General features: G+C 37.4%; 1 protein-coding gene across 12 annotated transcripts in view; it reads right to left on the reverse strand.

The window, feature by feature from the left end:
- The window catches only part of AP-1gamma (adaptor protein complex 1, gamma subunit), a 792649-nt gene that overhangs the window by 89321 nt on the left and 688800 nt on the right, over nt 1-14528 (reverse strand). For all 12 annotated transcript variants that reach the window (XM_067141824.2, XM_067141823.2, XM_067141830.2 and 9 more), the window contains one exon: nt 9025-9162. In XM_067141824.2, coding sequence (XP_066997925.1) covers nt 9025-9162 — 138 coding nt within the window. The remainder of the gene's footprint in view (nt 1-9024; nt 9163-14528) is intronic.

Raw genomic sequence — 14528 nt, forward strand, 5'->3', positions numbered from 1 at the left:
CTCCGGAAGGTACGTGTACAGTTCTTTACGTCAGGTGCTATAACTCATGACTAAATAAGAATACAAAAAACAAAATTATATCATGTTATACAGAATTAAATGCTCTTATTTTCAGAATGACTGAACAACTATATCACTAAAGAACATATTACTCTTTTAGTATTTAAAAACTGATTTTTATTTTTTGTATATATTTTCAAATTTCAAAATTTATTTTGTAGTAAAATATGCCATGAACAATTTTGGGATATTTTTTTCCTAAAACGATATTAAATAGTGTACTACTGTGATTTTTTTCAGTTTTGTAACTGGGATTTCTTTATACGGCAATTTTTTTACATTTTAACAGGCATAATCATGAAAAATGGCCTGAGTGTTTTGGGCTTGACTGGTGAAAATAGCCTGAGAGCAAAAGGGTTAAGATCTGGTGCTAAGTGTGATACGTGTGGAATGTGGTTTCATTTCAAGTGTGGTAAGCTACAGGCCCTGGACAGTGATAAGGAAAGGATGGCATGTGGCAAATGTTTCTTGGATGGGAATGTGACTAGCGACAAAGCAAAAATGGACGAACTACAACGGGAATGAAACGAAGCAAATCTCATGATTGCGGAGCTACAAAAGAAGTTACAGGAAGTGTATATGAGAAAAATAGGCACTCATTCATCTGTGGAGAATATAGAACGTGTAAATTGTGTGGTGATAGGCAATTCTATCGTGCGGCATATAGGACAGGAAAATAGGTCGGTGAAAGTGATGTGCATGGCGGGAATGAGGATGTAGTAACTCTCCAGTAGGAAATAATTATTTAAAAAGGCAACAGACTGAATGTATAATGGGGGACATTTATGATCTAGTGAACCCGACCAAGAAAAAGTTATGATAAATGTAAGAAATTTATTTCTCTTCCACCTATTCAATACAACTCAAAATGTTAAAGTTAGAGTTAAATCCTCATTAAAATGAGAGTTGGGACATGTTTTGCTTTTTCCTATGGGGCATCATCAGCTGTATCATCACCTCAAACCATATCAGGTACCTGGTTAAAATTGATCTAAAATCTACTACAAAATTGAATATATTAAAAAACTTCCAAACCATTACTTGTAATAAGAAAAAGTTCCCAAAGGCAAATGTTGTAATTGGTGGTATACTAAGGAGACCAGATGTACGATGGAAGAAGATTGGCCGATTGAATGAAGACCTTCAGTGGGTGGCCGAAAGTTCCGGATCACTGTGTAGACAGCAACAGCTGGATCGAAGACAGGGACTTCAGCAGGGATGGACTTCATCTGAACCAGCGAAGAGTGGCGAGACTAGGTGAACTCTTTTCGAGGGTTACCGAGTCCGTTTCCACCGAAACGGATGACTGCGCAGAATGGGCAGCCGAATGACGATCCACGACAGGAGCAGACTATATCCAGCTACGATAACAGGGCCACCAACACGATACTGTGAGAGTCAGTCATACCGGATCGGGTAAGTTTCTTAGATTGATGTAGGTAAACTGCGGACGTATTGGTAATAAAATCGCAAAATTTGAAAACTTGGTATATAATTGACGTGAGTGACCCTGATATAATTGTGGGAACGGAAAATTTGGTTATCGGATAATATATATAATTCAGAAATATTCAGGTCAAAATTTCTAACGTTTAGATGGGACAGAGGGTCGAAAGGAGGGGGAGTTTTCATTTGTGTTAGGTCAGAGCTAAGCGGTACGTTAAATGTGTTGTCGATGACTGCGAAATAATTGGGATGGAGATAAATAATGCACCCAATAAACAAAATATAGTCGGGCTGAAACATGATTACTCGTCTTTCAGAATTGGCATGTGCAAATATAAGCTATGGGAAAAGAACTATAACTGCAGGGGATCGAAACCTACCGTCAGTAATCTGGGCTGGGTCAACTACGGGAGGCCCATCGCAGGAAGCAGTTAAATTATTAGTGTGGAATAATGGCTTTTCCCAAGTTGCTACAAAGAACACACGTAAACAAGCACTTTTAGATGTTTTTCTAGTCAGACCGGATGACATAGTTATACCTTGTGATGTAATTCAGGGGATTAGTGACCTCAGTGCAGTGGTACTCGATCTGTCTTGGGAAACTTGTAATATGAGGCATGTGGGAATTTCTAAGACTATTTGGTGCTATGCGAGGGGAGACTCCATAGATTTTCAAAACTATCTGAGGTTCTGCTATACTAATTGGTTAATGGAGGGCAAGGGGATGGACATTTGGGAGAACTTCAAAACAATTTTAAATACTGGACTGAATAAATTTCATCTCAAAAGGATAATTAGGGAAAATTGAGATCCACCGTACTACACCGTGACTATTAGGGAGCTTAAACGTAAGAGAGCGTTCAACAGAAGAAATAATAACAATGTGCGCAAAGCGGAGTACAGAAGTTTGGTGAAGCTTTTGCTAGCAGAAAAGAAAGTGACTGAAGAGAAATATCTTGACAATATTCTAAATGAAAATCAAAATTCCTGGAATCCTTTTCTAAAAAGATATACGAAGATTGAAGGGAGAGAAAAAGTCAGTTCCTTCTCTTTGTATAGGAGGAGATTTATTGGCGACAACCAATATAGATAAAGCTGAAGCATTAAGTAAGCACTACAGAAAGGTTTTAAATCTGGTGGCACAGTTATTCAGGGACAATTTTCGAAAACTAATAATGATTTCCAAATTAAAGCTTCATTATTGCATAAAGGTCCTTCTAAACTCAAAAGAAGCAAATCTTGTGGGTAAAATTCTATTTCCGGAGAGGAACTTACACTCGGCGATGAAGCAATCCTACCATATTTAATAAGAATATTTAATATATCACTGAATAATATGAAGGTTCCAGAAGACTGGAAATCGGCCATTGTAGTTCCTATTCACAAAAGGGGTGGTGGCAAGAGCGACTTGAATATCCACAGACCGGTAAGTCTGATGTCAATCGTATGCAAACAAACTGAGCAATTAATAGTAGATTATTTGAGGTTAAAATTGGACTTTTCTGGAATGATATTTAAGGGGCAGCATGGTTTTAGGGAAGGCTTCTGATGAGAAAGTCATCTCTGTTCTGTGATGTCAAGATATGATAAGCTTGACAGTGGGTCAAGGATTGACACAATAGTAATTGATTTTGCTAAGGCATTCGATCTTGTGGCACATGACATCCTCCTTAACAAGTTAACGCATACAAGCATTAACATCAGAGTTGTGAAATAGATATGAGAACTCCTCAATGGAAGAACTCAGAGGTTGCACGTGGGAGAAACGCTATCTTCTCCAATAAGTGTTAAGTTTGGTGTGGCTCAGGGTAGCGTTATTGGGCCAATTCTTTTCATACTTTTCATGAATGATATGCCTGATTCGATAAAATCGGAAGTGCGCCTCTTTGCCGATGATTGAGTCATATACCGGGAGATAAAGACAGATGAGGACGAACTATTGCTTCAGCAGGATTTAGATACGATTGAAAAATGGGCACAAGAAAATCAAACGAAAATCCACAGTGGTTAAAGCAAGAAACTGTGTTTCAGTAAAAAGAAAATGACAGGAAAGAGGGATTACAAAATTGGAAGAGAAAGTGTTGCTGAAGTTGATAGTTGTAAGTACTTAGATGTTACTATTAAGAAAGACTTAAAATGGTCAGAGCAAGTGGAAATCGTAGTTGAGAAATCCTGGAGAATGTTACATTTTATTATGCGGAATATCAAGAAAGCTAATTCTGGTGCCAAAAGTAAAGCTTATAAATGCTTGGTAAGACTGATACTCTAATATGGATCTGTGTGCTGGAATCCATGCAGGGTGGGATTAATAAATTCCCTAGAAAAAGTTCAAAGAAAAGTGATGCGTTTTGTAATTGGGAATAGGAGGAATTGGGAAAGTCTTGTTTCTAGAAGAACTAGAGCTCACCTGTGTGCCTTTATAAGAGCTATATGGGAAGGGCTGCCTGGAGTAGTATTAGGAATAGATTGGAGCCTCCCTCATACTTATCGAAAAATGATCATAAGCAAAAAATTAAGGGCCAGAAACCAGCATGCGGACGTGGGCAAGTTTTCCTTTGTAAACAAGACCATATTGGATTGGAATAAATTACCTGCTATAGTCTTTGATAGATTCCCTTCCGGTATCAAGTCATTTAAGAAGACCATTAGTGCTAGTGTAAAGTGAAAAGTAAAAGTTGTAAATTAAGGACACTGAATTTGTGATTTTATGCTTGGTTTAGATTGTGAAACTAGTAGTTTTTCTTGTGGTATTCTCTTTTCAGGGAATGGCTTGTTGTAATCATGTTGTTATAGTTTGTGTTGTTGTTGGGTGATTACCAATGCTTTTAACTTTATCATCACTTGTAATGTTAAGCTAGCAGCAAGTTCAACCTATAGTATTGTAAGCTGTAGGTTAAAGCACTGGGAAATACTTAAGTTTTGTGTGAATTTGTATGTGATGATGATGGATTTAGAAATTTAAACTTGAACTAGTAGTATTTCTTGTAATATTTTCTTTCCAGGGATATGCTTGTTGTACTGTTGTTGTTGTTCTTGTAGGGTAATTACGTTTTTAACTTACCATTATCAACATTATGAAATGGCGTATGGCTTTTAGTACCAGGAGTGTCCGAGGACAAGTTCGGCTCACCAGATGCAGGTCTTTCGATTCAACGCCTGTAGGCGACCTCCGCATCGTGATGGTGATGAAATGATGATGAAGACGACACGTACACCCAGTCCTCGTGCCAGCGAAATTAACCAAGTATGGCTAAAAGTCCCAACCCTGCCAGGAATCGAACTGGGGACCCCTGTGACCAAAGGCCAGCACGCTAACCATTTAGCATGGAGCTGGACATATTATTATCATTATAATGTTCAATCAATCAATCAATCAATCAATCAATCAATCAATCAATCAATCAATCAATCAATCAATCCTGATCTGCATTTAGGACAGCCACCCAGGTGGCAGATTCTCTATCAGTTGTTTTCCTAGCCTTTTCTTAAATGATTTCAAGGAAATTGGATATTTAATGAACATCTCCCTTGGTAAGTCATTCCAATCCCTAACTCACATTCCTAAAAATGAATATTTGCCCCAATTTGTCCTCTTGAATTCCAACTTATCTTCATACGGTGATATTTTTGCTACTTTTTAAAGACACCACTCAAACTTATTCGTCTACTAATAGCATTCCACGCTGCCTCTCCACTGACAGCTCAGAACATACCACTTAGACAAGCAGCTCGACTTCTTTCTCCGAAGTCTTTCCAGTCCAAACTTGGGAACATATTTGTAACACTACTCTTTTGTCGGAAATCATCCAGAACAAATCGAGCTGCTTTTCTTTGGATTTTTTCCAATCCTTGAATCAAGTAATCCTGGTGAGGGTCTCATACACTGGAACCATACTCTAGTTGGGGTCTTACCAGAGACTTACATGCCCTCTCCTTTACATCTTTACTACTACCCCTGAACACCCTCATAACCATGTGCAGAGATCTGTACCCTTTATTTACAATCCCATTTATGTGATTACCCCAATGAAGATCATTCCTTATATTAACACCTAGATACTTACAGTGATCCCCATAAGGAACTTTCACCCCATCAACGCGGTAATTAAAACCGAGAAGACTTTTCCTATTTGTGAAACTCACAACCTAACTTTTAACCCCGTTTATCATCATACCATTCGCTGCTGTCCATCTCACAACATTATCAAGGTCATTTTGCAGTTTCTCACAATATTATAACTTATTTATTACTCTATAAAGAATAACATCATCTGCAAAAAGCCTTATCTCTGATTCCACTTCTTTACTCATATCACTTATATATATAAAAGAAAACATACAGGTTCAATAATACTGCCCTGAGGAATTCCCCTATTAATTATTACAGGGTCAGATAAAGCTTCGCCTACTCTAATTTTCTGAGATCTATTTTCTAGAAATATACCAACCCATTCTGTCACTCTTTTGTCTAGTCCAATTGCACTCATTTTTACCAGTAGTCTCCCATGATCCACCCTATCAAATGCTTTAGACAGGTAAATCGTGATAAGAGTCCATCTGACCTCCTGAATCCAAGATATCTGCTATATTTTGCTGGAATCCTACAAGTTGAGCTTCAGTGGAATAACCTTTCCTAAACCAGAACTGCCTTCTATCGAACCAGTTATTAATTTCACACATATTTCTAATATAATCAGAAAGAATGCCTTCCAAAGGCTTACATGCAATATATGTCAAACTTACTGGACTGTAATTTTCAGCTTTATGTCCATCACCCATTCCTTTATACACAGGGGCAATTCCCCATTCATTTGGTATAGCTCCTTCATGCAAACAATAATCAAATAGGTACTTCAGACATGGTACTATATCCCAACCCATTGTCTTTAGTATATCCCCAGAAATCTTATCAATTCCAGCCACCTTTCTAGTTTTCAACTTTTGTATCTGATTGTATATGTCATTGTTATCATATGTAAATTTTAATACTTCTTTAGCATTAGTCACCTCCTCTATCTGGACATTATCTTTGTAACCAACAATCTTTACATGGTACTGCTGACTGAATACTTCTGCCTTTTGAAGATCCTCACATACACACTCCCCTTGTTCATTAATGATTCCTGGAATGTCCTTCTTGGAGCCTGTTTCTGCCTTAAAGTACCTATACATACCCTTCCATTTTTCACTGAAATTTGTATAAATGTCAATTATGCTTGCAACAAGATTCTATCACAATGTACAACTGAAGGTTCAGGAAACAAGGAAGTGCAACCCACAAGACTAACAAATAGGCATTTTTTCTTTCTTTTTTGGTGGGCTATTGGCTTTATGTTGCACCGACACAGATAGGTCTTATGGCGATGATGGGACAGGAAAGGGCTAGGACTGGGAAGGAAGTGGCCATGGCCTTAATTAAGGTACAGCCCCAGCATTTGCCTGGTGTGAAAATGGGAAACCACGGAAGACCATCTTCAGGGCTGCCAATAGTGGGGTTCGAACCCATTATCTCCCGAATACTGGATACTGTTACAAGTAACTATTCTCATTTTGGTTCCGTATTGAAGATGACGTATGTCTCGAATATTATTACAATATTTCTTTTTAAGTCCACCTGTTCAATACAGTACAATATAAACCACTATTTCATATGGTTAAAATTTATACATAATACATAAAAGTCAATGGTAGATGTTTCACCCTTTTTTACGGGCATCATCAGCCATATCAATCCTAGAAATAATACATATGGAGTCTTTCTAATCTTATGAATTATGAATAATGATTTTATATCGTTGTTTTAGATGTTATTGTATAAAATCATTATTCATAATTCATAAGATTAGAAAGACTCATATGTATTATTTTTAGGATTGATATGGCTCATGATGCCCGTAAAGAAGGGTGAAACATGTACCATTGACTTTTATGTTTTATGTATAAATTTTAACCATATGAAATAGTGGTTTATATTGTATTGTATTGAACAGGTGGACTTAAAAAAAAAAAATTGTAATAATATTCGAGACATACGTCATCTTCAATACGGAACCAAAATGAGAATAGTTACTTGTAACTTGGTAGCCAACCAGGCAAAATCCAAATTAAATAGGTTTATCAATCTTACAATTAAAATATCCAAGTTGTCTCAAGATATAACATTTTTAAAACAATGTTTAAAACTAAAATTGATCCCAAAATATTTGAAACCTACACGCCGTCACAGTCTTAATGATATATAACAAAAGGATCCATTTTAGTTTTAAACTCTCAAATAACCACGTTTTAATCTTCAAAAACTGTTATTTTTTTTTAAACACACTTTGGTGCATTATCGTTGTTTTAGATGTTATTGTATAAAATCATTATTCATAATTCATAAGATTAGAAAGACTCCATATGTATTATTTTTAGGATTGATATGGCTGATGATGCCCGTAAAGAAGGGTGAAACATGTACCATTGACTTTTTTGTATTATGTATAAATTTTAACCATATGAAATAGTGGTTTATATTGTATTGTATTGAACAGGTGGACTTTAAAAAAAAAAAAAAAAAAAGTAATAATATTCGAGACATACTGGATACTGGCCGCACTTAAGTGACTGCAGCTATCGAGCTCGGTTAACAAACTGTGATCAATACACATGCTATCTCTGTGTTACCATACTTTGTACGTTTTACAAAGCCAGCATCGGTCCTGTAGTTTTAATTTTTAATAAGTAAGTATTGATTAGGTGGAAGCCTTCTTCTCACTGTATTTGTACATCAAAGGTGGTTATGATTGGGAAGGAAGCGGCCATGGCCTTAATTAAGGTACAACCCCAGCATTTGCCTGGTGTGAACGTGGGGAACCATGGAAAACAATCTTCAGGGCCGCCAACGGTGAGATTTGAATCCACCATCTCCCAAATGAAAGCTCAGAGCTATGGTGACACTAACCACACGGCCAAATTGCTCTTTTTTAAATTTTTTTAAAAAGCACAAGACAGTATTCAAGTTATTATTTTTTTTATAATGATATTTGTTCGTGGCGTCGACCTCTGTAGATCTTTTGCCACTACTTTCACCATATGACAGGAACCTGTTGTAAATGGAATTGCGGAAGTGTAGAGTTCTGAATGTGAGGAAAGGAACATTAAGGATGACACAAACACCCAGTTCCCAGGCCAGGGATATTAATCATTCTCAATTAAAAACCCCTTACCCGGCCAGGAATCAAACCCAGGGCCGCCGGGTGACAGGCGGACGCGTTTCCCCCTATAACGCGGGGCCGGACATTCACGTTTTAATACCAGGACAAACGACTGTAAGTTAAATGTAGGTAGAACTGAGAAAAGAACTGATTATGAAAGTCACTTTGACCTTAATTTTTGAAATGTAACAAAACAAATAGAATACTCAACGCATTAAACCTTTATTCAAAATGACCATTGTCAAATATTTTATCATATATATCATTCTAAACATTACTCTAAAATGTAGAGAACAAGCATGAATGACTACTGTAAACTTACGGCTAACAACTGGTTGGCTGCCAAGTAAACCCTCCACTAAGAAGTTTGGACCCTGGCTGGAGTTTAAGATGATACTATTATTCTGCGTAGAAGATGGTGGTGGCTGAATTGTAGTCGATGTGCTCAGATCCAATCCTCCTGTAAATACAGTACAGTATGTAATTTCAGCTATTAGCTACAATTCACCACCAATATATACAAAGTATGACAAGTTATAATGAACCCTGGTCAGAAATAAACCAAGTAACAAGGAGAGGACAAGAGAACCAAAACATGACTAGCTTGATCCCAGACTGACAACTTTAAGCAGCCATCATACGTGTAGTTTTTGCCCCGCTGACCTCATCCCGACTAAATCAAAACAAATCAAATTAAGTGAGTAGTTATTTACATCCTTGTACAATATAATCCTAAACAAGTAGAATATCAGTTTTACTTCGAGTAAGGGGCTTCATGTACCAAATATTCTTCAGAGTTGACTCTCATATTGTACATTGCTAGTCACTAAGTTCAATTTTTTAGAAAGCTTCTTAAAATTTTTTGCTCCATTCTTATGGAGATAATTTAATTCTTTTGTGTATTGTTTGCTAACCTGTCAGCGTGGTGTGCCGAGTAGTGCTGGTCATGCAGGGAGCATCGCGCATGGTGGAGTGACTAGCACTGCTTGCACGGTATATGCATGTATTGTATTGTATTGTATTGTGATCTAGCAGTAATTATCAAAACCATTAGTGTCTCAACCTACTTCTCCTTGAAGCGAAAAATTTGAGCTTTCGATTGACATACCTTGATTCCTATTTCAATAGTGCTTTGTTCACTGAAATTAGAGTGATATTCCAAGGAATATTTATCTCTGCCACCAGGAGCAACCACTGCATTTGTCTGCAATGTAGCACCTACTATGCACACTTCTTGCATTATACCTTTCTTTCCTCAATGGAAAGAACAAGACTGTAAACATAATCATAAATTCTGTCTATTCAGGGCTTTCTTGAGACTTTTTCACCTCCGATCTTTTCCTTCTAAGCCGCTGTCTCACATTCTCTCTGTCGTGAGTGTAGATGGCTTCTACAAGCAAGTGCGGGTTATCGAGCATGGAAACAGAGGACGTTTTAGATTCATATGATGATTTCAGTGATGTGGATGACATCACTGTACGCGAGGTCCTTGGTTCGGAATTGGATACGAGTGACAGTTCACAGAACGGCAATGTGCATGTCATGGCTAACTCATTTCGATGGGAAAACATGTCTAATTACATGGGTCAAATAGAACATGATATAGGGAACCCAGGACCTTAGAAGGAAACAGCTGAGGAATGTGAGGGTGTGAAGGGGGCCTATGCATTGAGGGATGTTTCAAGATGTTCCACACCAAGCTGAACTATTAAGGTAAGGTAGCATCATATTTTCTAAAACAATAGAGTTTTTAAAACATGTGCATGTGATAGTATTATTGAAATCCGTCATACCACAGTTATGCTGCTTTGAACAAAATCTAGCACAAATCTGAGAAAATTTAAATACCGTGCTTAGAACTCCTGCCGAAGCACAGATCTGACCGGGCATTTAAATGGACTTCAATGAGGGGTTAACTATATTTTTGTAAGTTACTGCAACAGCCTCTTGTTCAATACCCGTGAATATTGCTCTTCGCTGCTGTTTTAAGGTGGTTAGCTCTTAAGAGATGACTTTAAAATATACAATGTGTAAAGTGTTATGTTTATGTTTGCTTGAAATTTATGCCTTCTTTTTTTTGTATGAAGCCCGGTTTGTTCAACGAATGTTAAGTGTTAACTCTGCTGTTAAGGAGACTTAACACTTAACAAAATGGTTGTCTCATCAAGAATTGTTAACTCAAACAAATTGTTAATACTTGTGTTAAATTAACCTGGCAGTAGCCCTGTGTTAAACCTCTTAACAAATGCTAAAATTTCAAAACGGAGGCATGTAGAAGACGTAAGTTTGAAGCTTTACTGCTGCATGAAGACTATTTATAAACTGAAGAAGGCAAAGGATGACCCATACTATGAAATAACTACTTTCTAGAGTTGTCAGAAGATATATTTCTAATTACCAAAGCCATAATGAACAAGATACTAGATGGTATTGAAGGAGTTTCCAACAGTGAGGACAAATATCATGAGGCAGGATCCGCTTCGGACCACATGGAGGTGACAGAGCACTAAAATGTGCACATATTTTACTCAAACTTGTCGGGTCTGCAACCTAATAATTTCCTAAAAATTTATGAATCCCCCGATTCTAATGCAAAATGTATATATTTGAAGAGTTGCAACCCAGACAAGTGGAGCAGTGACCGAGTGGTCATCGTACTTGTCTGCGAACCGCGACGACGTGAGTTCGAGTCCCACCATAGACACACTTTTTTAATACAAATTAAATCATTGTTTCAAGGAATGTGAAGGTAAAAAAGCGAATAAAATGAATAATCAAATTGCAGTGGACCTTTATTTTCTACCTCAAATTAATATTAATATATATACACACAGAGAAAGAGATCCAGCAGTAACTGTGAGACCTTTTAGGCCTATATTAATTTCAGGTAGAAAATAAACTGTACTGCAATTTGCATAATATTTTTGTTCCAATTTTTATCTTAACGTTCCCTCAAATATTAATTTATTCTTCTTCTTTATCTGTTTACCCTCCAGGGTCAGTTTTTCCCTTGGACTCAGCGAGGGATACCACTTCTACCACCTCGAGGGCAGTGTCCTGGAGCTTCAGACTCAGGGTCGGGGATATAACTGGGGAGGATAACCAGTACCTCGCCCAGGCGGCCTCATCTGCTACGCTGAACAGGGGCCTTGCGGGGGACGGGAAGATTGGAAGGGATAGACAAGGGAGAGGGAAGGAAGCGGCCGTGGCCTTAAGTTAGGAGAAGAAGTGAGAAACCACGGAAAACCACTTCCAGGATGGCTGAGGTGGGAAATGAACCCACCTCTAATCAGTTGACCTCCCGAGGCCGAGTGAACCCAGCCATCGTATCTCTTTTCAAATTTTGTAGCAGAGCCAGGAATTGACCTCGGGCGTCTAGGAGTGACAGCTAATCACACTAACCACTACACCACCGAGGCGGACATATTAATTTATTTTGTTAAACAATTATAGCTGCGACGAGACTCGAATTCACGTCTACGAGGTTCGCAGACAAGTGCGGCGACCACTTGGCCACCACTCAGTTTCGCTGTGATGTAACTCTCAAGTATATATGCCTTGCATTAGAATAGGGGATTCATCAATTTATTAACGTAAGAAATTTAATTTTTTATCTGTATTGAACTGAGAATTACAAAGAATAAACTTTTAATGTCCACCTATTCAAATAATAATATACAGTATCTATCATGAGTTTGATATAATTTACCTATTTTCAGAATTATTTGTACAGCTGAAGATGACGCAAAAATGCGTTGAAACTAGTACTGTATATAATTAGAATGTTGTAATTTATATCTACAGTATAAGCAACATTATTATTGTATTGAATAGGTGGACATTAAAAGTTTATTCATTGTAATTCATCAATTTTTCAGAAGTAATTAGGTTGCGGACCTGACATGTTTAAGTAAAGTTTGTTCGCCTTTTAGTGTTCTACCACCTCAACATTGTCCGAAGCGGATTCTGTGTAATGACATCTGACCTCATTTTTTTCGAAACCCTTATACACGAGTTACCGTTGAGTGTCTCCCCATAGGTACAGTATATTGAAACTTGGTGAAATTGGTTGACTGCAGGGTCTGGCCTCTACTTGTTAGATATTATGCTTGAGACACTTTTCATGTAATTGTACGCGACTATGTTCACGAGTGCAAGAAAAAGTGTGTAGAATCCTGCAAAGAATTCCTGCTGCCACTGCAGCATTAACAAGGCATTACATTATTTTCCCCGCAATAAAAGAATGCCTCAAACCATTCAAAACACATCAATTATTACATTTTCCCGGTGATAAGATTATAAGAATAGGCTATATCAAATGTTGTGATGTAATAGTCCATTCTTTCATTTTTTAAGCACATTTACATAATCTTAAATTCAAATTAAATGAAATAAAACTCACATTCATCATAACGCTTTTGTTGCCTTTTACTTGACATGTTTACGTCTTATCGGTATCTGCTAACCATAACCTATAATAATGTCAACCATGTGCCTGTGTGACAAAGTACTATTTCAACACACCACTAGGAGCACTTTATGTAAATAAACAAAAGATGCTCACTGCCAAACACATGTTTAGAATTTGTTTCGTAACAAATGTTGGAAATGTGTTCGTGAAACAGGACACTTTTACACGAAGTGATAAATTAATTACAACTGTCAGTTAACAATTGTTAAGTAAAATTTAACGAAGAAACCGGACCTGACTGTTTATAGTCAGATACCAAATTACTATGCTATATAATAAATGTGGTAGTATTAAACTATAGCACACAGTTATCTTGCAATCAAGAAGCAAGTACTCCATGATTTCTTTCAGTATGTAAGAGTTTTTAAATTATTTTGCAGGCTGCATCATTGTGCTTTTCTCATGTTGTGTTACTTTCTCCTAAAACCTGCTGGATGGATATGGTCAAGACTGGCATTACAGTTAGGGGGGCGACAATGGATGATGTCAAGAAGAACAAAATATTTAGGAATAGAGGAGAGAGGGAGAGGCTTATCAACAGTACACGGGAAACCAGAACCCACCATGTAAGTTGGCGGCATGGTTAGCGTCATGTAGCCGTGAGCTCACATTTGGAAAATGGTGGGGTCGAATCCCATCATTGGCACCTTGAAGATGGTTCTCTGATGTTTCCCATTTTCAAACCAGGGAAATGCTGAGGTTGTACCTTCAGAGGTCACAGCCACTACTTTCTGAATCCTAGCCTTTTCCCACCCTTGCATCGCCAAAAACCTTCAAAATCAAATCAAAATCTCTTTATTTGCAAATGAGGTGTCTACCTTGGTGGCAAATGGTATACTAAAATACATTATTGTCAAGAACTAAATTTTAAATTAACAAGAGAAGATGAAAATTTTCCTAGAATATTATACAATTTACGTTAATTTTTCTATTAAACACTCATATCATGAATACAGGATTAGAAATTGGCTACTGAAACACTGGAATTGCTTTTTAGTCTTTTACCAAATGTTCTGACATTTAAATACAATGAACAACAATTATTACGAAGGTCCTTAAAGTGGCTGAAACAGTTAAACATATAAACCACAATCATCCTCTAAACAATCACACAAAGGTTCTTCTGCGTTGCACAATATGGGAATGCCATCAATAATGGATGTATTATACCAATGTAGGTCCTCCAGGTTTCGCCAGGCTTCTCTGAGAATAGATTTTTAGTAAACCATCAACATCTTTCTTCTTTGCATCTAAGACCGAGTGGCTGAGGGGTACTTGAGCTACTGGTTGGTTGAAGGGTCTCTTTAGGCTCCATCCACGTTTCAGAAGAGACGTCCGCCCTAGTAGTTCTTGCG

Source organism: Anabrus simplex, chromosome 2 (assembly GCF_040414725.1).
Source record: "Anabrus simplex isolate iqAnaSimp1 chromosome 2, ASM4041472v1, whole genome shotgun sequence".
Classification (NCBI taxonomy): Eukaryota; Metazoa; Arthropoda; class Insecta; order Orthoptera; family Tettigoniidae; genus Anabrus; species Anabrus simplex.